Source organism: Vipera ursinii, assembly GCF_947247035.1.
Source record: "Vipera ursinii genome assembly, chromosome: 15".
Taxonomy (NCBI): Eukaryota; Metazoa; Chordata; class Lepidosauria; order Squamata; family Viperidae; genus Vipera; species Vipera ursinii.
This window is the reverse complement of record NC_139528.1, coordinates 8,362,923-8,389,180: the sequence shown is the minus strand read 5'-3', so window position 1 is coordinate 8,389,180 and position 26,258 is coordinate 8,362,923. Positions and strand designations below refer to the sequence as shown.

At 47.4% G+C, this 26,258-nt stretch overlaps 1 protein-coding gene across 1 annotated transcript; it reads left to right on the top strand.

Moving 5' to 3' along the window:
• Positions 1-688: 688 nt before the first annotated feature.
• On the top strand, positions 689-25,841 carry CTSF (cathepsin F). The gene is made up of 14 exons (XM_083374246.1): positions 689-927; positions 4,244-4,366; positions 5,906-5,981; positions 7,016-7,128; positions 8,747-8,822; positions 10,163-10,276; positions 14,856-15,001; positions 15,813-15,909; positions 16,889-16,969; positions 20,385-20,504; positions 21,763-21,827; positions 22,734-22,824; positions 23,826-23,884; positions 24,389-25,841. The coding sequence occupies exons 1-14, from the start codon at positions 718-720 to the stop codon at positions 24,461-24,463; spliced, it is 1,446 nt and encodes a 481-aa protein (XP_083230372.1). The 5' UTR covers positions 689-717; the 3' UTR covers positions 24,464-25,841.
• Positions 25,842-26,258: the final 417 nt, after the last annotated feature.

Sequence of the window (26,258 nt, the reverse complement as noted above, 5' to 3'; positions counted from 1 at the left end):
GAGGCTTAACCTGCTTCCTGAATCTCCTGCCTCTGCACGTGCAAAGGATCCCAACAGCCGCTTTTCCGCAACACGGGGAGCTGCAGAAAACCAAACCGGGGTTAACGCGGGATCTCCGGGTCTCTTGGAAGTCGTCTAATCCAGGGGTCCCCCAACCTTGGCAACTTGTAAGACCCCTGGACTTCAGCCAGCTGGGGAATTCTGGGAGCTGAAGTCCACGGGTCTTAAAAGTTGCCAGAGTTGGGGACCCCCCCCTTCTAATCTAGTCCAACCCGGTTGCTCCACCAGGAGACCGTATATCAGGGGTCTTCAAACTTGGCCCTTTTATGACTTGTGGACTTCAACTCCCAGAATTCCTCAGCCAGCAAAGCTGGCTGAGGAATTCTGGGAGTTGAAGTCCACAAGTCATAAAAGGGCCAAGTTTGAAGACCCCTGCCGTCTATAATAAGGGTTGCGGCTGACCAGGTTCATTGGTGGGGGGGTTGCGATGAGATGAGGTGAGATGACCCCCCCCCCTCGAGCGCGGAGAAGCCGCAGCTTGCGCAGGCTACGGGCGGCGAGGATCTGCAGCGGGGCGCCCGCGGGCGCCCGCGGCGCGTGCCGAGCCCTGACCCAGCAAAGCAGGGGGCGGCGCCCAGAGGAGGCCCCGCCCCTTTCCCCCGGGGAGGGGGGAGGCGCCGCAGCCGTCGGTCGCCGGGCCGGCCAGTCGTCGGGAGGATGGCGGCGGCGGCGGCGGCGGCGGCGAAGCTGTTGGGGCTGCTGCTGGGGCTGCTGCTGGCGCCCGCCGCGCTGTCGGCTCCGGGCTGGGCCGTGGCGGTGGACGTGCGCGGGGACTCGGTGCGGGAGGCGGCCCGCTTCGCCCTGGCCGAGGCTTTCCCCGAAGGGCATCCCCGCGGACTCTGGGCGCTGGGCGGGGCCAGGACGCAGGTCAGCCGCCGCGGCGGGCGCCGGCTTGGAGATGCGCGCAGCCCAAGCCGGGGAAAGAGGGGGGGGCGCCTTCTCGGCGGGATGAGGAGGGGGCGACTAGTGGCTGGGCTGGGGGTGCGGGGGTCGTTCCCCTTCTTGGAAGGTTTTTCTGCTCACTAGGTGCAGTGTATGCCTCCCAGCCGCGACTTTACACTAGGCTAAGGCGAACCCCTCGATCTGGGGTCCCCCAGGATTGCGGACTACACTGCCCATGCGGCTCTGCCAGCGCTTGAGCCGGCGGCAGCTGTGATCCAGCCCCTCCGAAGGGCCGCTCTCCCTCCGTTCCACGGAGACCCTGTCCCTGATGCAGGCTTGGGCTGGACCGCTATCTGGGCTGAAGTCTATTCAAAGCGCGGGCAGAAGAATGTAAATTTTCTCCTACACCCCCCCTCCCCCCCCCAAAAAATGCAACACCCCACCAAGGATGTCCCCTCCTCATTCTTGATCTCCTGGGAAGTTACTCTGCAGCTGCTCCATCCATTCTTGTAAAGCGGAAAAGAGCTAAGCGAATTCTAAATCGGGGCTGTTTTAAGACCCGTGGACTTCAGCTCCCAGAATTCCCCAGCCAGATGGGGAAAGTTGCCGAGAGCGGACGCCCCTGGCCTTGGGGAATTAGGGTTCTTATCATTTGCACCCTTAGGGATGCAGGATGGAGAATTTTGCACTGGGGAAAAAATGCCGTCTCTTAACACAGGATGCCGAAGCAGTAGCACATAACTTCAAACACCCCCGGCCTCCAGAAAGGTTGGATTCCAATCCCCATCGTCCTTGGATCAGCCTCTTGGAACCAGGAGGCTTGTGACCCTGTTTCTCTGGAGATTGGAGGGACAAGGCTGCCACCGACAAATTGCCTGAAACGAAGCTGGAACCGTTGACTCCAATTAATGTTGATTTGGTTCAGAATTGAGCCTGATGGATGGTCAGGATTTCGTGGGCTTTTGACGTGTTATGTAAGAGGATTAAATCGCTGACTAAACATCACGCGTCTCTTAGCTGACCCACCAGCCAGAGAATCACAAGCTGGTTGACCTTCTTTCTCTTGGTTTTTTTAGGGCTGGTTATCCAGCACTCAGGAGATTTTGTTTTGCTTCGTTGCGTTTCGTTTTATTTTTCTTTGCTTTTATTTTATTACGTCATTTCAGTTCATTTTAGCAATAGCACTTAGACTTGCATCCCGCTTCGCAGTGCTTTACAGCCCACTCTAAGCGGTTTGCAGAGTCAGCCTGTTGCCCCCAACAATCTGGGTCCTCATTTTACCGACCTTGGACGCTGAGAAATCAAACTGCCAAAATGCTGGCAGTCTGCAGAATTTGCCCGCCGTGCTAAGCACCGTGGCTCTTGTAATGCTATTTTACTTCAATTCATTTTAGTTCACTTTATTGTAATTCATTTTATTTTAGTTCATTTTACTTCAGCTCATTTTGTTTGATTTCACTTTATTTGATTTCATTTAAAGCCCGCCTTTATTATATTCCCTGCCTGAGCAGGGCGTTGAACTAGAAGACCTCCAAGGTCCCTTCCAATTCTGTTATCCTGTTATATTTTTAAAAGCAGCTCGAGGTTGCAAACATACCTAATACGACACTCCTTCCTCCTCCTATTTTCGCCATGACAACAACCCTGTGAGGTTGTTGGGCTGAGACAGAGGGACTGGCCCAAGGTCACCCAGCTAACTTTCACGGCTAAGGCAGGATTAGAACTCACAGTCTCTTGGTTTCTAGCCTGGTGCCTTATACATCTAGCATGAGAGCCTTGCAGGCAAAGAAAGAACTCAGTGACTGCATCTTATAACTGGACCCCAAAGATCCATAAGACACAATCCTGCCTTTCTGGGGACAGGAATTTCGACATCTTACGGAAGTGAAATTGCAGCGTTTTCTCTCTGGCTTCTCTAAAGTTTCTGCCGGTGTTTGCAAGAGCTGTGATCCTTGCTGTAAATCTCGGGATGGATGGATGATCTCCTGGGGCGAAGGGGGGTGGGGTGGGGAGGGAGCCAAGCAGTCTTGGGCAAGAACAGCTTCTCCTGTTCAATTCTTACAAAACCTGTTTAGCCTCCTTTTTCCAAAGCTTTGGTTCTTTGTCAGAATAACAGAGTTGGAGATCTTCTAGCAAAGAGGCACCCAATCTTTTCTATACCCCGCACCCTAGAACACTTCTGATGTATTCTTGCACCCCTTACAAGGGTTCAAAATGACGGCAACGAATTATGCATAATACAGTATAATTTTGAAAAGTTTCTGCACCCCCTGGAATATCGTCTTGCACCCCCAGGGAGTGCGGCAACGCCGGTTGGGAACCCCTGTTCTAGTCCAAGCTGCTTACACCAGGGATAGGCAACCTTGGCTCTTTTATGACTCGTGGAGTTCAACTCCCAGAATTCCTCAGCCAGCATGGGGGAACTATGGCCCCTTCATGACTCGTGGACTTCAACTCCCAGAATTCCTCAGCCATCACGGCTCAGCTTGGAAACCTCTCCCTTTCCCCTCAGCATGGCTGGCTCAGGAATTCTGGGAGTTGAAGTCCACGAGTCATAAAAAAGAACCAAGATTGCTAGCCCTGCAATAGGCTTAGGAAAACCAATAAAGGAGCTGGCTTGTTTTTTTTTTGCAAAAAAAAAAGGTGCCGGAATGCAGTTCTGAGTGTTTTATGAGAAAAAAAGCCCTGCATAAGAAGAATGTTGAGTCCCCAGGAAGAGTGCAGAGAAGAGCAACGAAGATGATTAAGGGACTGGAAGCTAAAATATATGAAGAACGGTTGCAAGAATTATTGTCTAGTCCAGGGGTAGGCAACCTCGGCTCTTTTATGACTCGTGGACTTCAACTCCCAGAATTCCTGAGCCAGCCACGCTGAGGGGAAAGGAAAAGTTTCCAAGCTGAGCCATGCTGGCTCAGGAATTCTGGGAGTTGAAGTCCACGAGTCATAAAGGAGCCAAGGTTGCCTACCCTTGGCTTACACTATTCCAGGCAAGTGGTTGTCCAGTCGTTTCTTGAAAACCTCCAGCAGTGGAGATCCTTTCTTGTTGCAACTTACAAACTCTATGAATGCAGAGTAACAGAGTTGGAAGGGACCTTGGAGGACATCTAGTCCAACCCCCTGCCCAAGGCAGGACACCTTATTCTGTCCTGAACAAATGGCTGTCCAGTCTCTTCTTAATAGCCTCCAGCGATGGAGCACTCACAACTTCTGGAAGGAAGCTGTTTCATTGATTAATTGCTCTCGTTGTCAGAGAATTTCTCATTAATTTCTTAAGTCCCGGGTGCTTTTTTCTTGAGAACAGGTGGTGAACGGAATCAAACACTACTTGGAGGTCGTCCTGCTCCAGAGTCCGTGCAGAAGGGGTGAGATGGCGGACTGCGACAGCCCTTCGGGGTCTCTCCCTCTGGGGAAACCAGAACACGTGGTAAGCTGGGACCCTCCCAAAGCATTCGCTTTTAATTGAGAGGATGGGTTTGATTAAAAAAATATGTCACCTTATCAATGCAATAGGGACACGGTGCCTCAGTGGGTTAGGACGCTGAGCTTGTCGATCAGAAGGTCGGCAGTTTGGCGGGTCGAATTCCAAGTGTCGCGTAACAGAGTGAGCGCCTGTTACTCGTCCCAGCTTCTGCCAACCTAGCAGTTCGAAAGCACGTAAAAATGCAAGTAGAAAAACAGGGACCACTCCGGTGGGAAGGTCACAGCGTTCCGTGCGCCTTTGGCATCTAGTCATGCCGGCCACATGACCACGGAGATGTCCTTGGACAAGCGCTGGCTCTTCGGCTTTGAAATGGAGATGAGCACCGGCCCCTAGAGTCGGAAACGACTAGCACGCATGTGCGGGGGAACCTTTACCTTTACCTATCAATGCAATGAGCACCATATACATTTAGTAAATAATAGTTTTCATAATTGCTTTTACCATTAATAACGCAACAGTCAAAAATAATAGTTTTGACTAATTTTCAAAGCACTCCGTTTTTGCATAGCTCCATTGAAAATGGTTTGGGCTGGTCAGAAGTTGGTTCGGCCACTGATTCCTTTTACAGGGGGTCTTGGGGTGACAGGATAGCATCTTCCGATACTTCCGGGGCTGCCAGAGACGAGGGGGTCAACCTATTGTCCAAAGCATCAGAAGGCCAAACAAGCAACGGATGGAAACTAATCAAGGAGAAAAGCAACCTGGGATTAAGGAGGAATTTCCTAACGATGAGAACAATTAACCAGTGGAACAACCTGCCTCCAGAAGTTATGAGCACTCCCATCAGTGGAGGTTTTTAGGAAGAGATTGGACAGCCAATTGTCTGAAATGGCGTAGGGTCTCCTGCTTGTGCTTGAGCAGTGGGCTGGACTAGAAGATCTCCAAGATCCCTTCCAACTCTGTTATTCTGTATTCTGTAACCTTCATAATTCTATGCACAGGGCATTAGCTATACAGCATAGAATCCTAGGGCTGGAAGGGACCTTGGAGGTCATCTAGCCCAAGCCCCTAGTCAAGGCAGGAGACCTTATACCATTGCAGACAAATGGCTGTTCAGTCTCTTCTTTAAAAGCCTCCAGTGATGGAGCAGCCACAACTCCGGAAGCCAAGCTATTCCACTGATTAATTGTTCTCACGGTCAGGAAATTTCTCCTTAGTTCTAGGTTGCTTGTCTCTTTGATAATCTTCCATGAAACAAGGCTCGTGGATCTTGGAGAAGGTCCAGCATATGCTGCTCAAGGATGCTGAGCTAGGGCCTCGCTTGACTCCTCCTCCCAGCCTAGCTGCCAGTTTCCCAGTGCCAAGAAAGTCAGGACGCTGGGCGAGACAGCTCCCACAAAGCCTCTGCTCAGCCGCTTTTCTGGGTGGCTCTGAGGAAGTTGATAAACCCCGATAATGGACTGCTAGTAAACCTGATTTCCAATTCTGCCCTGCCCATGGTTGCTGGTACATTTCTGACTCCTTGCTGTTCTCACCACCCAGTCCTGCCACTTCGAGGTTTGGAGCCAGCCCTGGGCGAGCAGCAAGAATCTGCTTAAGCAAGACTGTCATCCCACCGGTAAGTCATCTCTGAGTTTGCCTCCAGCACCCGCCGGGCGTCAGTTCTCGGGGTTTCGCCCCTGTAGGCAGTTGCCAGTCTCAGCAGATCCCCGAGCGGCTGCTTTGCCTAACAAATCAGGGCTGGGAAAAGAAACGGCCAAGTCTGAAGTTGCCTGAAGGCGTTCAGAGAATCCCGTGCAAAGGAGAAGTTGGGTGCCTATGTTAAGCTGGGTTGTTTTAAACCATGGCTTGCTAAACAAGCCCTTGTGGCTGAGCTGCGCATCGCATTGGGAAGGCTTGTACATTTTACCAACCCACAATACAGGGGGTGAGTTTGGGCTTAGTGCATGGCGGATTCATGTAAGTTGGGTTCAATCTGTAGGTAGTCCTTGCCTTACAGCTATTCATTTAGTGACCATTCAAAGTTATAACGCAACTGAAAAAAATGGCTTAGGGCCATTTTTCACGCTTACGACCGTTGCAGCATCCCCCGGGGTCACATGATCAAAATTCAGATGCTCGGCAACTGGTCCGTACTTACGATGGTCACAGTGTCCTGGGATCTTGTGATCGCCTTTTGCAACCAACCGAGAAGCAGAATCAAGGGGGAAGCCAGATTCACTTAAACATTGTGTCTCTAACCTAACAAACTGCAATGACTCACTTAACAACTGTGGGAAAAAGGTTGTAATATGGGGCAGAATCCACCTAACAACGGTCTCACTCAGCAGTAGAAATAGGGGTCAAGAGGATCTGCTCTCAAGCCAGGGTGTCCAAGCTTGGCAACTCTTTAAGATCTGTGGACTTCAACTCCCAGAATTCCTCAGCCAGCAGAACCTCTGGGATTCTGGGAGTTGAAGTCCACAAGATTCTAGCACTCGAAGTGCCCCAGTCTCAAAAGTGGTCAAGGTTGGACACCTGGCTGTGAAGGCTGTGGGGTCGCAAAGTCCGACATTGATCCAAGAAGGACTCGGCGAGGAGCAAAAGAGAATTGTAGCCAACGTTTTCTGTTGTGGCTGTGGTAATATTAATCGTTCCTCCTCTTTTGGGCAGAGCCGTTGACTGAAATCCAGGCAGCCTCGCTGGGCCCGTGGGAGACGTTTCCCCTGAACAGCCCTTTTGTGGACCTGGCTGAGGCCTCTCTGAGGCAGGAAGAGTCTCTCCAGGTGGGTGATGCTCTTCCCCAGGAGGATACAGCTGGTCCTCGACTTACAACCGCAGTCAGGATGTCATTATGGCATCATCTCCTGCTTGAGCAGGGGGCTGGACTAGAAGACCTCCAAGGTCCCTTCCAGCTCCATTCCATTCCATTCTGTTCTGTTCTTCTCCACTCGTTCTGTTCTGTTCCGTTCCGTTCCGTTCCATTCCATATATTCTGTTGTATTCTGTTCCATTCTGCTCCATCCTATCCTATCCTATCCTATCCTATCCTATCCTATCCTATCCTATCCTATCCTATCCTATCCTATCCTATCCTATCATTAAGCAAGGCATCACGAGACCAGACCCAATTTTATTACCATTTGTTAAAATGGCCATTAACTGAACCATGCATTAATTAAGTAAATTGCAGGGTGGTTAAGCAAACTCACCCACCCCCTCCCCCCCAATTGATTTTCACGGTCGGAAAGATCACAAATTGGCTGGAAGATCACAAATTGTGATCATATGACTGCAAGATTCTGCAACCCTTGTAGATGCAAGCTGGTTGCCCAGCACCCAAAACATGGGGTGGTACATAGGTGGTAACCTGGTGGAGCAGTGGGCTAATGCCTCCTTAAGTAACACCAGCTGCCTGCAATTAGTGCAGGTTCGAGTCCCACCAGGCTCAAGGTTGACTCAGCCTTCCATCCTTCCGAGGGAGGTAAAATGAGGACCCAGATTGTTGGGGGTAATTAAGCTGACTTTGTAATAATGCCGTTTGGGGGAGGGCGAAAGCCCTAATAAGCAGGCATATACATAGAATGAAGGCTATTGCTAAGCACATTGTGCTTTAGATTGTAAGCCGCCCTGAGTCTTCGGAGAAGGGCGGGATATAAATGGGATTAAAAAAAACTTTGAGAATGGGTCACTTTTTCTGTTGTAACTTCGAACTGTCTGTCGTCAGTTGAGCTTGTCAGATGAGGTTGCTCCGAGGACTGGGCTCGGCTCCTTTTCTCCCTTTGGCTCCCAAGAGATAGAGGGGACCGTGCACTGATTCTTGAGGGGAATGATGGGCTGTGTTGTGCTAGAGAACAGCTGAGTTTTTCCTTCTGCAGAGGAGACTGGGGGATCTGGCACAGCAGACCCTCCATGGGGAGGTCTTAAGGAAGGAAGCTGGGCATGGCTCAGGGTTCCTCCACACTCCATTTGTGGCCCTTACAACCCCTTTCCCCCTGCACTTGACAAGGCTGCAATTCTTGCTGCTTTGGGGGCAAGGTGGGTTTCGAAATTTTCAACTCCAGCCATTCCTTCCCAGCTCAGCTAAGTTTCTCCCACCGGAAGGGGTCTTAGGGCAAAACGGGCTTGGAAGACGCCCAGCTCATCTGCCAAGAACCTTCCTGAGGGTCCCAAAGTCCCCTGCCCTCCGGTGACATCACAACCCCACCCTTTAACTCAGGGTGGGAAGCCTGTGGCTGGGCCCCAGGCCCAAAATGGCTGCTCGCTCTCCATCTTCAGAGCCTCAGTTGCCTTAAAGTTCTGCGGAGGAATAGCAGCCGGGGTGGGGCCAGGCCCGTGATCCAGCCGGGGGTGGCTGTGCTGGCTGTCTCTGGTGCTCATCCTGAGCGTCTCTTCCTTCCACAGAATGTCTCTGCCCACCTGGTCTCCCTCTTCAAGGACTTTCTGATCACCTACAGGAAGAGCTACCTGGACGACAGAGGTGACTGACTGTGGAAAGGGGGATTTTGCAGAGGGACCCTGTTACCCTTTGCAGTTGGGGTGGGGGTGGGGGGCAGGCCCCATTTCACAATTTCATGAAGATATTGTAGGCATGACCCAGAGATCACGGCTTTCAAAAGAGAACTCCGATCATATTGCAAGACCCCCCAAATCTCTGCATCAGTGAGATGGACGACATAAAAACCAGGCAGATGAGAGAGAGAGAGACAGACAGAGTATGGCTAGATGATAAAGAAAGTGAAAGGAAAGAAAAATAGATAAAGATAGACAGAATATAGCTAGATGATAGATAAAGTGAAAAAAAGAGTGAGGATAGAAAGAAAGATAAATAAAGAGACAGAATATAGAAGATAAACTGAAAGAAAGAAAAAGATAAAGACAGACAAGATAGATAGATAGATAGATAGATAGATAGATAGATAGATAGATAGATAGATAGATAGATAGATGATAGATAGATAAAAGTTTTTGAAGTGGAATGAGCTTCACAGTGGAAGAATTCCAGGCCTTCTTTTAAGAAAACAGTTTGCGTTGGGTCTTCAGCCTACCATATCCAGTTTAGGCTTATTCTGCATCTGCATAACTGTTAATCTATGGGCAAGCAGTCCTTGATTTCCAATATTCATTTAGTGATTGTTTGAAGCTACAACAGCACTGAAAAAGTAACTTACAGCCACTTATGACCATCACGGCATCCCTGAGAGCCAGTTTGGTCTAGTGGTTAAGGCACCAGGCTAGACAGCAGGGGACCGTGAGTTCAAGTCCTTGAAAGCCAATCACTAGGAGACGGTGAGCTCTAGTTCTGCCTGAGGCATGAAAGCCGGCTGGGTGACTTTGGGCCAATCACCAGGAGATGGTGAGGTCTAGTCCCGCCTTAGGTACAAAAGCCAGCTGGGTGATCTTGTGCTAGTTTGTCCCTCTCAGCCCAACCCACCTCACAGGGTTGTTGTTGTGGGGAAAATAGGAGGAGGGAGGGGTGTTGGATAGGTTTGAGCTATTTGTCAAAATAATGAAGGCACGTTGCTAATTAATAAATAATCAAAATTTGGCCGGTTGTCAACCAGCATGTATTTACAAGGGTTGCAAGCATCACGTGATCAGCATTTGTGAGCTTGCTGGCTGACTTCCAACAAGCAAGGGCAGTAGGGCAAGCTGGTTTCACTTAACATCCACGCGATTCATTTAGCAGAAATTGCAGTGATTCTATTGAGAACCTAGTGGTAAAATTGGCAGGACAATTGCCTTGCTGAGTAACCAAAGTTCTGGTCATAAATGCAGGACGACTAGTCCTAATTCTAACTGGGGGCTGTTTTCTTCCAGAGACCCAAAGGCGCTTCCAGATTTTTGCTGAGAACCTGGAGAGGGCCCGTCTCTATCAGGAACTGGACCAGGGCACTGCAGAATACGGAGTCACCAAATTTAGCGACCTGACAGGTACGGCAGGTGGGAAGTTTGGTTCTTTTCTGGATTGCAAAGGTTCCTTGGAAAGCGGACGAACATTTTGCACCTAGATCGGATTGTATCCCGTGAAAAACTCTCCGTCCCATCTGCAGGTGATCATTTCTCGGTCAAAACAGCCAATAAAGGTGTATTGTGGACCTAACATAGTTTGGGCCTGTTAACTATTCTATTCAGAATTTTTTAAAAAAACTTTAGGGCTGGCTGCAGTTGACGTGCGCGAATAGAATGGAAATAGAAATAATAGAACAAAAGAGAATGGAATACTTTATTTGGCCAAGTGTGGTTAGACACACAAGGAATTTTTGTCTGGTCCAGAAGCTCTGAGTGTGCATGCAAAGATAGTCCCCGACTTACAATAGTTCGTTTAGTAACTGTTCAAGGCTCTGAGTGTGCATGCAAAGATAGTCCCTGACTTACAATAGTTTGTTTAGTAACTGTTCAAGGCTCTGAGTGTGCATGCAAAGATAGTCCCTGACTTACAATAGTTCGTTTAGTAACTGTTCAAGGCTCTGAGTGTGCATGCAAAGATAGTCCCTGACTTACAATAGTTTGTTTAGTAACTGTTCAAGGCTCTGAGTGTGCATGCAAAGATAGTCCCTGACTTACAATAGTTTGTTTAGTAACTGTTCAAGGCTCTGAGTGTGCATGCAAAGATAGTCCCTGACTTACAATAGTTCGTTTAGTAACTGTTCAAGGCTCTGAGTGTGCATGCAAAGATAGTCCCTGACTTACAATAGTTTGTTTAGTAACTGTTCAAAGTTACAACGGCAGTTTAAAAAAGGGGCTTATGACTGTTTTTCACGCTTATGACTGTCACAGCGTCCCCAGGTATCACGTGATCAAAATTCAGACGCTTAGCAACTGACTCACATTTATGACGGTTGCAGTATCCCGGGGTCAGGTGACCCCCTTTTGCGACCTTCTTAACAATCAAAGTCAGTGGAGAAACTAGATTCACTTAACAATTGTGTCACTAGTTTAACAATTGCAGTGGTTCAGGTCGCATAATGGGACAAAACTTATCTAACAAATTTTTCACTTAGCAATGTAAATTTTGGGCTCAATTGCGGTCATAAGTTGAGGATTACCTGTAATAATGATTGTCCTAATAATACCAGTAAGAGGGGTTAGTTTAATTATGGTGTTATCAAGAAGGTGTGCTTAATTGTGGCTTTGTGTATTTGGACTAATCCCTTCACTGCAGATGGATGTACCTCTATAGTCTGTGTCTGGGGAAAAAATGATACAGGTAGTCCTTGACTTACGACCACTTACGAGCCTCAATTTATGACCTGCCATTTGCAGTGTCCGGTGGTCATGTGCTTTACAATATTTTTATCAGAAACTTCTGGTTTCCGGCATAAAATATCCCACAGGGAAGATAGCGTTCACTAAATGACTCCCACATTCACTTTATGACCCCTGGAAAATAGGTCATAAAGTCAGGCACAGTAATAGGATGATCACTTAATGACCATGGACACTTATGACTCAAACTGCCGGCTCAGTTAAGGGCTGCTGAAATCCAGGACTGCTTACGTCTGGCCTAACAGGTTGTTTGCTTCTTGAGCAGGAAATCAAAAAGTATTTCCTGGATTCAGTTCCAGAAATGTTAGTTGGTTTATTCATTAAATTTGCCTTCCATCTCACTGCAAGGTTAGGGACTGAGTTTTGGCAATTTGGAGATGTCTCTCTCCGGAGAAGCCGGTCCAAAGTTGGGGTCTCTTTTCAGTGTAATTCTGCAACTCGTTTTGCTTTTATTCGGGGTTTTTAATTTTTAACTCTAATTTTTAATTTATTTTAATTTTAATTTATTCTACAGGGGCCATTAATTTAATTTTTATTTTAACTTCTGTATTATTGTATGTTATTGTTGTTAGCCGCCCTGAGTCCTTCGGGAGATAGGGCGGCATATAAGTCTCAATAATAAATAAATAAATAATTTTCCCCCCCCTTGGACCTCTGCAGCCCCATTTTATGACATGACTCGATCTTACGACTTTCCGGTTTCAACCTGACTCTGCTTGTTATGTCTTCCCTGCATGCTTTGAATTTGATGAGTAAATATAATGTCGGTCTAGGCCCTAGGGTGACCTGGAATCGTGATTCGATTGAAAAGTAAGGCCAAACATCCCTTCCAGTCAGAAGGTGGAGCTTTTGCTGTGGAAAATGTTTAGTGCAGTAGAGATTAAGAAGCGCAAAAGTGGAAATCCACCAGAATGGCCTCCTTAGAGATTTTAAATGCCTGCCTTGTTTTTTTAAAATTTATTTCAAATTAAGGTGGCTCAGACACTTGTGTTATTCTTATTTATTTATTTATTATTTATTTATTAATGGGACTTATATCCCGCCCTATCTCCCGAAGGACTCAGGGCGGCTAACAACAATAACATATAATAAGTACAGAAATTAAGATAAAATTAAAATTAAAGTCATCTGTGCAATAAATTAAAATTAAAAATTAAAAATAAATAGAATAAGAACAAGATTTATTCAGTAAACCAGAGTTAGCTAGAGCATGACATTGAGTGCAAACCCAAGCTAAAATATATAAAACCTGTGGGGTATATAGAAATGGGATTTGGGAGGTGAAGAACTGTCCGTTTTTTAAAAGGCAAAGTTTTCTATGAATCAGAAAGAAAAGATTCAGTATGTTTCCCTTTGGCACAAATGTGATAATTTTGCAACTTTTTGTTTTTAAAAACGTGGAAATTTTCCTATACTTTTAACATTTAATATGCAGGTGGCCTGCCTCAAGGGTTGATACTTTTTTGTTTTGCTTCTTATTGCTTGTTGTTAAGTTCTTCCAGTTTTTAAATTTTTTTGTAGTTTTTGTTAATTTGTTTTTGGTAGACAGTTGGGTTTGAGGGATCTTTTGTGGGTTTTTTTGTCTTAGAAAAAAACACTTTCAATAAAATAAACGTTAAAAAATAGTTGTAGCTGCAAACATTGACATATTTTTGCACTGACAATATAAGAGACAGCCTGTTACTTTAATTGCTTCACTTTGGGGGCAAACATGTTTTGAGAAGATAAGAAAAGTCCATGTACAGAATGGGAAGTAAAACTTCATATGTAAAACTAATTGGATAATGTGATTTATGACGTGTAGATAAGGGCGGGGATTGTGTGTGTGTTATGGTAGGTTTGGGGGGGAGGAGATTTCAGATTCTGGCATCCCTCCATGAGTGCCGATGTTTCCTTTCATTATTAAGACTTTTTAGATAAACAATGCCTGCATTTTGTTTGAACTGCCTCATTTATCGGAACCATGACACTAGAGAAGTTTCCTGACAGTGAGAACAATCAATCGGTGGAACAGCTTCCCTCCAGAAGCTGGAGGTTTTTAAAAAGAGATTGGACAGCCATTTGTCCGGAATGGTATAGGGCAGGGGTGTCAAACTGCCGGCCCGCGGGCCAGATGCGTCACGCGGAAGCCGTACCCACCCCATTGCCAGCAATGCCAAAAGAGTCCCGATACGCTGCGCGACGTCACGTGATGTCACGAGTTTGACATCGTGGTATTGGGTCTCCTGCTTGAGCAAAAGGGATTGGACTAGAAGAGTCCCCTTCCAGCCATAATGTCAGACCTGCCCCAGTTTGCTCTCTCAGGAAAGCAAGGCCCATGACTCCATTTAGTTGAAGCAAAGGAGCTTTTACTGACAGAACCTGGTTCCAGCAAATTCAGTCAGGATCGGGTGTTCCCACGCAAAATACAAAGCTCTTCTTTCCAACTCCCCCCCTCCCCCCATGACAAGTCCCCCGGCCAGCCAATGCGATGTCGGTGAGATGTTTTGAGGTGCAAAACTGGTAACCTTCCATTCTCAGGGCAAATGGACTTGAAGATCTTGGTACAAGTTGGTTTGGTGATCTGGTCTTCTTCTGTTGTCACTCCCCCCCCCCATTTCCCACCATTAGATACAATCCACAGGTGTGGATTGTCCCAAATGCCTTCCCCCTCCCTTCCTATTTGATGGCAGGAGGCCAGCCAGGTGCCAGGCCAACAGTGGGGATCCTGACACCAAGGTTTTATGTTCTATGAGGTAGATAGGTAGGTAGGTAGGTAGGTAGGTAGATAGATAGATAGATAGATAGATAGGTAGGTAGGTAGGTAGGTAGGTAGGTAGATAGATAGGATAGGTGATACATAGTTAGATGATAGATAAGATGATAGATAAAGATAGATGATAGATAGATAAAGATAGATGATAGATAAGATGATAGATAGATAGATAGATAGATAGATAGATAGATAGATAGATAGATAGATAGATAGATGATAGATAGATACATAGATAGATGACGGACGGATGACGGATGGATGGAAAGAATAGCTTGCTTCCTGGAGTTGTGGGGGTTCCATCACTGGAGGTTTTCAAGAAGACCCTGAACAGCCATTTGTCGGGGGTGGTGTAGGGTCTCCTGCTTAAGCAGGGGGTTGACTAGAAGACCCCCAAGGTCCCTCCCACCCCTATGATTCTATCTTCTGTATAAGTGGAGAATGAGGTTTGGTGCAGGATTGGCCACTCCTGGTCTGCTTCTCTCCTTCCAGAGGAAGAGTTCCATTCCACGTACCTGAATCCGCTGCTGGCGAAACTACCAGGCCGGCCAATGAAAGTGGCCTCCATCCCGAATGGTTCCTTCCCTGAGGAATGGGACTGGCGGGACCATGGGGCTGTCACAGAGGTCAAAAACCAGGTGGGTCTTCTTAGGCTAAGTCCCATGGGCAAACAGATGGATTCTGAGATGGGGCCCTGGGTGGGGCTGAGCTCCTTCTGCCTAGGTGGTGATGCCTGACTGTTTGGTCAATAGGGCCGTATCAAGTAATCTAGGGCAGGGGTATCCAACCTTGGCAACTTTAAGCCCTGTGGACCAACTCCCAGAACTCCCTTCGTCCAGTGCGGTCCCACAGGGAGGGTCTCCTCAGGGTGCCGCGGGTTAAAGACTGCCGGCGGGTAACACCCAGGGGTAGGGCCTTCTCAGTGGGTGCGCCTGCCCTGTGGAACCAGCTGCCTGCGGAGCTTAGGACTGCCCCCAACCTCCGTTCATTCCGCCGGGACCTGAAGACCTGGCTCTTCGAGCTCTCTGGCCCAGGCTGAGAATATTTTTAATTCTAATTTTAACTGGGTTTTAATTTTCTCAGGGTTCTATTTAATCTCTTTTAATTTGTTTTAACGTTTGTATTGACTGTTTTTTAAATGCCCTGTAAACCGCCTGAGTCCTTCGGGAAAGGGCGGTATATAAATCTAAATAAAATAAATAAAATAAAAAATAAATTCCCTAGCCAGCACAGCTTGATCCTCCATGAATTAGGCTAGATGTCTCCCCAGGACGGTGTTTCTGAACCTTAGCAACTTCAAAATGGGTGGACTTCAACTTTCCTAGCTTTGCTGGCTAGGGAATTCTGGGAGTACCCATCTTAAAAGTTGCTAAGGTTGAGAAAGATTGCCCTAAAGCTTGGATGGAGCTTTTCTGATGCTGTTTGTGTGGTCTCTTCTTCTCTCTGCAGGGCGAGTGTGGCTCCTGCTGGGCCTTCTCTGTAACGGGCAACATAGAAGGACAGTGGTTCCTTCACAAGGGCACCTTGGTCTCCCTCTCCGAGCAAGGTAACGGAGGGGCTGGGGCCACAACTTGTCTGGGAGGATTTGCCCTGTTGGAAAATATGGGTCCACTCCCATGCCATGTTTTGGGGACGCTTCTCTCCTCAAATGGTGATGTTCAGCCAAACCAGGAGGAAGGAAGCTCTATGTCCTAAGTAGCAGTCAATCAACGGGCTTTGGGAAGTCTCAACAACACTTTCAGAGTACGCTGTGGCTGCCAACAAACGTGGCTGTTGTTCTTAGTGTGGAGGAGCGCTGGTGTGGAGGACCTGGAAAAGGTCTCAGAGCCAGGTGCAACAAGAGCTGGGGTTCACTTGGCTTCTCCCACAGTCTGACCATCCAAGGTCACCCAGATGTCTTCTGCATCTAAGGAGGCCTGGAACTTGAGTCACTTCCCTGGTCCGAGCCCAGCTCCTTCCACACTAGACCCCCTTGAACAGAGTCCGATGGGGCCAGAATCCCCCAGGAACCTTCTCGACTGGAGCTCTGACACAAAGCTGGGCTCTCAGCTCCTAAGCCAACTCCTTTCCCATTCGATCACAGTGGCCGTCCCCCCCTGCTGATAATCATTAACAAAATAAATTAAGGCAAATAATGCCCCTCCCTACCCCATTATGGATTGCTATGCAACTTGGTGGCCTTCTTGACATGTTCAGGAGTTCTATGGCCATATGCTCTATGAACACAGGTTAGGTATACCCATTGTAGCTCCCAATAGCTTAGAGCCCCCAAGGTCTAAATCCAGCGCCTATGGGAAAGCCTACGTTGGATGTAGATCTCTCAGCAGGACATTGTTTCTGAAGTTTTAACAGCTTGAAGATGGGTGGACTTCTAACTCCCAGAATTCTGGGAATTGAAGCCTACCCATCTTCAGGTCCATAAGGTTCAAAAACATTGCCCTAGGGGAAGTTCATGAACTTAAAACATGTGCCTGCACCTATCTCCAGCATCCAGTTGTTCTTCATCTTATCTTCTTCCTCTACAGAGCTGGTAGACTGTGATGTTATCGACAAAGCCTGCGGAGGTGGCCTGCCTTCTAATGCTTATGAGGCTATTGAGAAGCTGGGTAAGTCTACAAGGGGCCAAACTATATTTCTTGCAAGATGAAGCTGGATCTGTTTGGGGGAAGGTGGCACTTCGTCAGTCTCTCCGGGTCTACAGAGAGGAAGGGTTTGAAGGCTTGTGGGGTCCTTGGCAGGAGGAGGAGGAGGAGGAGAAGACTGTGGGGTTCTTGGTGCTCTCTGAGCTTTGTCGTTTTCTTGCAGATGTTTCATGACCCAACTAGGTAACATCATCAGTGCTAGAAGGAAGTTGGGTTTTTAAGACAGGAGGCGGTGGAGAAGGAGGAGGCTGTGGGGCCCTTGGTGTTCTCTGAGCCTGGTGGTTTTCTTGCACATGTTTCATGACCCAAGTAGATAATAGCGCTAGAAGCAAGCTGAGTTTGAGGACAGCAGGAGGAGGAGAAGGAGGAGGACTGGAAATAGGGGATCCTTGGCGCTCTGAGCTTTTGTGATTTTCTTGCAGATGTTTCATGACCCAACTAGGTAACGTCATCAGTTCTCCTGCCTTGAGCAGGGGGCTGGACTAGGAGAGGGCTTTTCAACCGGTGGTACGCGTACCAGCTGTGGTACTTTGCCACGTGGCAGGTGGGACGTGACTGCTAGCCAAGTGTAGCAGGGGAGGAGAATGAGCCAAAGCGACCCAAGCCTGAGGGAGAGGCAGCTGCAGCTGCAGGACTGTCTGGGCTCGGCAGAAGCCGCAGGATTGGCGCTTCCAGAAGCAGCGCGGAACTGGAGGGGAACTGAAAAAAAAGAGGGGGAAGGAGAGGAGAGGCTATAAAAGGAGGTGGTTTGGGCAGGGAAAGGGGGGAAAAAGACAACAGGGAAAGAGGAGGGAAGCTCAGCAGGCAGGGAGGAAACAGGGACAGAGAAGAAGCAGCAGCTGTTGCTGGAAGAAAAGGTCCCCTGGTTCGTTTTCTCCAGCTAGGAGAATGCAGTCAGCGCTGATGAAATGAAAAGCCGGCATGTCGGAAAGGAGGTGGGTTTATTTACTTCTGGATCAGCTGGCAGCTTGATTGGGTCACCATAAGGATTTTTGTACAGTTTTTACAGTGTTTTGTAATTCAGAGGATCCTTTGTGTGCTTTGGTTATTGGAATATTTTACTCTGTATTTTAAGTTAGCAATCAGTCCAAAGTGTGGACTTCCATAGGTTTAATCCCTTTAAACAAATGTAATTAGTTTTACCCCCTTATCTTGAGTCTGCCTATGGCTTTTCTTGGAGGGTAAACAGGCTTAATTTAAGGCTAAAGCTTTTCGCAATTGCCGGAGCCTTTCAATCTTGGATTGCAACATTGGGGCAAGTGACAATGCCTGAGGCAGCTTAAAGAAAAGGAGAACTAGGAGAACTCCAAGGTCCCTTCCAGCTCTATTCTGTTCTGTTCTGTTCTGTTCTGTTCTGTTCTTCATTCCATTATCTATTCTATTCTGTTCTATTCTATTCTATTCTACTCTACTCTACTCTACTCTACTCTACTCTACTCTACTCTACTCTACTCTATTCCCTTATTCTATTCTATTCTATTCTATTCTATTCTATTCTATTCTATTCTATTCTATTCTATTCTATTCTATTCTATTCTATTCTATTCTATTCTATTCTATTCTATTCTATTCTGTATTTCTGTTCTATTATTACTCTATTCTGCTCTGTATTTCTATTCTATTCTATTCCTATTCTATTCTATTCTATTCTATTCCTATTCTATTCTATTCTATTCTATTCTATTCTATTCTATTCTATTCTATTCTATTCTATTCTTCATTCCATTATCTATTCTATTCTGTTCTGTATTTCTGTTCTATTATTACTCTATTCTGCTCTGTATTTCTATTCTATTCTATTCTATTCTATTCTATTCTATTCTATTCTATTCTATTCTATTCTATTCTATTCTATTCTATTCTATTCTATTCTATTCTATTCTATTCTATTCCATTCTATTGAGAGGTTTTAGGACAGGAGGAGAAGGAGGAGGAAGAGGCTAATTGGTTTTTGCTTCAGCCTGAACATTGTACTTTTTAAACAAAAAACAGTTTCTGTACAGAGAGAAACGCGGAGAAGCGAATTGCTCTTTTGTGTGGTGTTTTGCTGAGCAAGCAGTCCTGGAGGGGTGATGTTGAGGCCATCGGCTTCCGAAGCTTCTGCTGCGTGTCGTTGTCGTTTCAAGCAAAAGTCTGCTTTGCGCCTGTGGGGAGCAGCCCCACCTGGGCTGCCCTCTTGAAAGCTGGGAAGTCAGAGTTAAGAGGGGCTGAGTAAAGGTAGTCCTTGTTTTGCAACCACAGTCGGGCCCAGAATTTCTGTTGCTAACTAAGGTGGTTGTGCATTGAGTTGTGCCTGGTTTTACAACCTTTCTGCCTGGTGGTTTAGTGAATCACTGCAGTTGTTAAGTGAATCACACGGTCATTAAGCAAATCCATCTCCCCCTCCCTTGAATTTGCTTGTCAGAAGCTGTCTGGGAAGGTCACAAATGGTGATCATTGTGACCCTGGGATGCTGCGACCGTCGTAAACAGATGCCGGGTTGCCAAGTGCCTGAATTTTGATCACGTGACCCTGGGGATGCTTTGATGGTTGTAAGCACGAGGACTGGTCATAAATTACCTTTGTCACCCCGTTGTAACTTCAAATGGTCTCTAAAGGAATGAGTGTAAGTCAAGGGCCGCCTATCATAACTGAACTAGATTTTAAAAAGGCCTGATTCATTTGTCAACAGGACTACAGTATAGGTAGTCCTCAACGTACGACCACAATTGAGCCCCAAATTCCTGTTGCTAAGTGAGACATTTGTTAAGTGAGTTTTGCCCCATTTTACAGTCCTTCTTGCCACATTTGTTGAACGAATCACTGCAGTTATTGAGTTACTCACGCGGTCGCTGGGTGAATCCCGCTTCGTCCATTGACTTTGCTGGTCAGAAGGTGGCGAAAGGGGATCAGGTGACCCTGGGACACTGCAACCGACATAAGTACATGCCAGTTGCCAAGCGTCTCAATTCCGATCACCTGACTGTGGGGTTGCTGCAATGGTCGTAAGTGTGAAAAATGGTCACTTTTTTCAGTGCTGTTGTAACTTTGAACGGTCACCAGATGAACTGTTGTAAGCCGAGGTCTACCTGTATTCTAGTGTATTGCTCCCGAGAGTTTTAAAAAAAAGAATTGCCCAACAACCTTTGGAAGCTGGATCCAAGACCGGAGATTGTTCCGGTCATTGAGTCTTAGTTTTCCTAACAATAACCCTAACCCTAACCCCTAACCCAAAACCCTAACCCTAACCCTAACCCTAGGATTTTTTTCTTCTGCTTTAAATGCGGCTCTAAAGTCTCCTTTGATCTTCCCAACCGGAGTGTCTCTGTTTCCCTTCGGATTTTCCCCAGTTCCTTCTGGAACCTTCCTTGAACGGGGTTTCTGCCTTGCCTTTTTCCAGGTGGCCTGGAGACCGAGAGGGATTACAGCTACCAAGGTTTTGAACAGAACTGCGGCTTCTCCAGGGAGAAAGTGGCTGTTTACATCAACAGCAGCGTGGGCGTCTCCCGGGACGAGAGCGGTGGGCATTCCTTGACTTCGGCCCAGCTGGCCACTAGGGAGGACGTTGCTTGCAAAGCGGTACAGGTTAAGAAAGAGGAAGTAAAAGGGATAAGTAAACGGAAGAGAAACCAAAAGGAAAAAGGGAGGGAGGGAGGAAGAGGAAAACAAGGAAAGGAAAGGAAAGGAAAAAGAGAAAGGGAAGGAAAGGGAAGGAAAGAAAGGGAAGGAAAAGAGGAATGAAAACGTAAGAGGAAAAGAAAAAAGGGAAAGGAATGGGAACAAAAGATGAAAGGAAAGGGAAAGGAAAGGATTGCCTTAACCTATGACCGCGATAACCTATAACTGTAATTCCATGTACAATTATAGTCATAACTCGAGGACTACCTTATGTGATGATCTAGTACAGCGGTCTTCAAACTTGGCCCTTTTATGACTTGTGGACTTCAACTCCCAGAATTCCTCAGCAGCGTATGCTGGCTGAGGAATTCTGGGAGTTGAAGTCCACAAGTCATAAAAGGGCCATGTTTGAAGACCCCTGATGTAGTATCTCGATACTCCCATGTTACACCACTCCTGCGCGAGCTGCATTGGCTTCCGGTTGCCCTCCGGGTGCGATTCAAGGTGCTGATAATCACCTTTAAAGCCCTACATGGCTTAGGCCCGGGGTACTTGCGAGACCACCTGCTGCCATTGTCAACCTCCCATCGCCCGGTCCGCTCCCACAGTCGGCCTCCTCACGGTGCCGTCGGCCAGGGAATGCCGGCTGGCGACCCCCAGGGGGAGAGCCTTCTCTGTGGGCGCACCGACCCTCTGGAATGAACTGCCCCCGGAGCTGCGGACGGCCCCTGACCTTCGGTCCTTCCGCCATGACCTGAAGACCTGGTTGTTCCAACAAGCGGGCCTGGACTGACCATGGTTTTTTAAATTTGGTTTAAATTGTCCTTTATTTTTTATTTATTGTTTAATTCTTTTTTAATCTTTGTATTCTATGTTTTTTAATTTTTTATTGTTGTGAGCCGCCCTGAGTCCTTAGGGAGAAGGGCGGCATATAAATTTAATAAAATAATAATAATAATAATAATAATAATAATAATAATAATAATAATAATAATAATAACAACAACTCCCGCAGTGCATGTATATCCACACTTGTCAGGAGTTTTCACTTGAAATAAGAAATTTTCTTTTGGGGGGGGAAAGGGTGGGACCTCAGGCAGCCCCCCTTCCTTGGGCCAGGTGTCCCTGTCTCTTACTTGTGCCCCTCTCTCCATGGACAGAGATCGCGGCTTGGCTGGCCAAGAACGGTCCCATCTCCATTGCTCTGAATGCTTTCGCTATGCAGGTGAGAGACTCACAAAAGACGTAGAGGTTCTGGAAAGAGGGCAGAGAACAGCAACTAAGATTCTTAGGGGGTGGAAGGCTAAAACATACGAAGAATGGCTGCAGGAACTGGGCACGGTAGATCTAGAGAAAAGAAGGACATGATAGCGCAGTATTCTAGTATTTGAGGGGTTGCCACAGAGAAGAGGGGTGTGTGTGTGCATGTGTGTCAACCTATTTTCCGAAGCACCAGAAGGCAGGAGAAGCAGCAACAGATGGAAACTAATCAAGGAAAGGAGAGGAGCAAACTAGAACTAAGAAATTCCCTGGTAGTAAGAACAATTAAACAGTTAAAAGGGATGTGGTGGCTCAGTGGGTTAGGACGCTGAGCTTGTCGATCAGAAGGTCGGCAGTTTGGCGGGTCGAATCCCGAGTACAGAGTGAGCGCCTGTTACCCGTCCCAGCTTCTGCCATCCTAGCAGTTCGAAAGGACGTTAAAAAAAATGCAAGTAGAAAAATAGGGACCACTACGGTGGGAAGGTAACAGCGTTCCGTGCACCTTTGGCGTCCAGTCATGCCGGCCACACAACCACGGAGACATCCTCGGACAAGCGCTGGCTCTTCGGCTTTGAAACGGAGATGAGCACTGGCCCCTAGAGTTGGAAACGACTAGCACGCATGTGCGGGGGAACCTTTACCTTTACCTAAGAACAATTAATCATTAGAATGGCTTGCCTCCAGAAGTTGTGGGTATTCCATCACTGGAGGTTTTTAAGAAGAGGTTAGACAGCCATTTGTCTGAAATGGTGTAGGGTTTCCTGCTTGGGCAGGGGGTTAGACTAGAAGACCTCCAAGGGCCCTTCCAACTCTGTATTCTGGGGTCTTGTTTGCCATGATTACATTTAAGCTTTCTTCTCTCTTCCTCCAGTTCTACCGCAAAGGCGTTTCCCACCCCTTCTTCGTGCTCTGTAATCCCTGGATGATCGACCACGCGGTCCTTTTGGTGGGCTATGGCAGACGTGAGTGGCTGTTTTGTGTTGAGAAAATCTTGCGGGATGTCTGTGAGTGTGTCTTGATTTCTGGTTCTTTATTCTGGGTTTTTCTTTCTTTCTGAATCTCCTCTTTTTCTAACTCCTTCTGTGTGCTTTTGACTTTCTTCCCGGGGATGGCAGAACTGGGCCGTCCCTTCGGAAGCGAACATCAGCCTGCTTCGGAGGGCTGCTCAAGCTGGTTTGGAGCTGGTAGACCTGAACGAAGGAGGCAAACACATTTCATTCCAGTGCATTTCAGGGTGGATAAACAAAAAACAGCCCTTCCTCTTCTTCCCCCAACAGATGGAAGCCCAGAATAGGTTAAAATTTTGATTTTTTAAACGTGAATTTATTTTTGGAGCATGAAGCTGATTCCTTTCACACGATCACTTTTGACTCTGAGCGTATTTCAACTATATGCAAAACGCCGTAGGAAATCCGTCCATCAGAACTAAAAGCCAAGGCTCACTTTTGGAATAGGATCGCTTTCATTCAGTGTTTCACAACGTTGGCAACTTTAAGAGGGGAGGACTTCCAGAATTCCCCAGCCAGCCATGCTTCATGGGGAATTTGAGAGTTGAAGCCCACCCCTCTTAAAGTTGCCAAGATTAAGAAACACTGTCTAGTCCAGGGATAGGCAACCTTGGCTCTTTTATGACTGTTGGACTTCAACTCCCAGAATTCCTGAGCCAGCCATGCTGAGGGGAAAGGGAGAGATTTCCAAGCTGAGCCAGGCTGGCTCAGGAATTCTGGGAGTTGAAGTCCGTGAGTCATAAAAGAGCCAAGGTCGCCTACCCCTGGCTAGTCCAACACGTTGAATTCTGGATGGAATTTTTGCTTCTCACAACTCCATTTGGACCAGCTGGGGATAATGGGAGTTGTGATCAGCTGTTTCCTGAGAGCCTGCTCTGCTTTCTTCTCGGAGTCGTTCCCTGGAGGCGAGGAGCATGCAGGGGCCATTTTGTGACCGTTCTGTCTCCTTCCCGCAGGTGGCCAAATTCCCTTCTGGGCGATCAAGAACAGCTGGGGTGAAGACTGGGGAGAAAAGGTATGGCTGGGGACCCCTACTCTTCCCTGCCCTGGTCAGTGGGGAGAAGGGTGGGAGGAGGGGGTCCTCCAATGGGGCTATTACTTACGACAGTTCATTTAGTGACTGTTCCAAGTTACGACAGCACTGGAAAAAGGAATTTATGACCGTTTTTCACACTTATGACTGTTGCGGCATCCCCATGGTTAACGTGATCAAAATTCAGATGCTTGACAACTAGTGTGTATTTATGACGGTCGCAGCGTCCCGGGGTCAGGTGATTCCCTTTTGTGACCTTCAGGCAAGCAAAGTCAATGGGGAAATTGAAGTCACTTAACGTAACAACTGCAATGCTTCACTTAACAGGTGTGGCAAGAAAGGCTGTAAAGTGGGACAAAACTCAGTTGACAATTGGTTTGCTTAGCAATGAGATGGTTGGCTCAGCTGCAGCCATAAGTCGAGGACTTACCTGTATGCTACTTCTCCTTCCGAGCTTTTGAGTTGCTTGTCTCCTCTTTCCTACAGGGCTACTACTACTTGTACCGTGGGAACCACGCCTGTGGCATGAACACTATGTGCAGCTCCGCAGTCATAAATTAGCCAGCTTCGTTCTCTCGCAGTGCTGATGCTGGCATCTGGGGAGTGTCTGCCAAGGAGTCACACCTGGCACCTGCCCCCCTCCAATGGAAAGCAACAGCCCAGAGAACTGGAGCTTCATCCCACCAGGACAGGGGTGTCAAACTGCCGGCCCACCGGCCGGTTGCATCATGCAGAGGCTGCGTCCATCCCAGCTCCGGAAATGCAAAAAAGAGTTGCGATACATCGCAACACATCACGTGACGCGGCGAGTTTGACACCCATGCACTAGGATCATCTTACGGGTCCAGAATCAGCAACTGTGTACGTGTCAGTGTGTGTGTGTGGAATACACATTTGCCCCTCTGCGTGAATCAGCCTTTCACTTCCTCTGTCTCTCCCACCAAGTCAATTATTTTTTTCTTTGTGGGCTGCAGACCTGCAAGATCCTGTTTGCTTTGTTTTAACTTTGATTAATAATTTTGTGTGTGTATGTGTGTACAAAACCCAGCAGGCAATTATGGTTCTGTGTATTGTTTGAGGCCAGGATTGAAAATTGAGCTAGTCCTCAACGACCACAATTGGGAACTGAGTTATCGTTGCTAAGCTAGCCAAGCGTTAAGCAAGTCGTGCCTGACTCGCTTTTTGCCCATGGCTGTTAAGCCAAACACTATACCGTAGTTGTTAAATGAATCACATGGTCATTAAATGAATCCAGCTCCCCCCCCCTTAACTTTGCTGGTTGGAAGGTCACATGATGGCAATCACATGACACTGGGTTGTGGCAACCATGGTGAACATGTGCCGGGTGCCAAGGACCCAAAATTTGATCACGTGACCGACCGTGGGGATGCTGCGACGCAAGACACTTTTTTCAGTGCTTTGAGTGGTTGACACACAAATCACTGTAAGTCGAGGGCTACCCATAGCTAAACGTAGAGTTCCTGCAAGGCGCGACAGGTGGCAAGCAAATCCGTTAAAAAAATTCATAAAAATATTATATCTGTGCAACCATTTGGAACTCAGAAGTAGCCAATCTTTAAAGCTCCAGCCTCAACAATTATTTTTCATTTAAGTTTTCAGATGACAGGCCTGCTTCCATGCAGGAAGGTGACTTAATAAATTACGGAGGGCAGAGTAAATTATGTTCTCAGTCAATTACGGGGGGGAGAGTCCTGACAGAACGTCTACCAGAAGCATAGAGGTGTCCATAGTGTGCTAGCTGAATGCGTGATTTGACTTCCTGTAATTTAACTTTAAAAATTCTGTATTACAGGGATGTTCTGAGACATCCCTCTTCCTTGCGAGAGCCTCTTTCAGGGACTTTGTCAGTAGTGAGCAGCAGTATTCTTTTCTTGGACTTGAAACCCAATAAAATGCACTTGTAACAAAAATATCTTTTTCTTAAGAATCAAAACACCAGTCTCTTTTTTTTCCCCTCTACCCCTTTCTGGGCACTCGTACGTTCTTCTCACTTTGGGGTAAGCCACAATCATAAATGGGGTAGTTTCCTGAGCCTGAAGGTATAGGCCAGGGGTAGGCAACCTTGGCTCTTTTATGACTTGTGGACTTCAACTCCCAAAATTCCTGAGCCAGCCATGCTGAGGGGAAAGGGAGAGGTTTCCAAGCTGAGCCATGCTGGCTGAGGAATTCTGGGAGTTGAAGTCCACGAGTCATAAAAGAGCCAAGGTTGCCTACCCTGGTATCAGTGTTTGCAGGGTGCCTGGGGTTGTGCTGGGGTGTTTCCTGAGCTGTCCTTGCAAGAATTGGAGAGCAAGAGGTTTGGGGAGCTGCAAAAGGCCCCCAAGCTCATATTTTA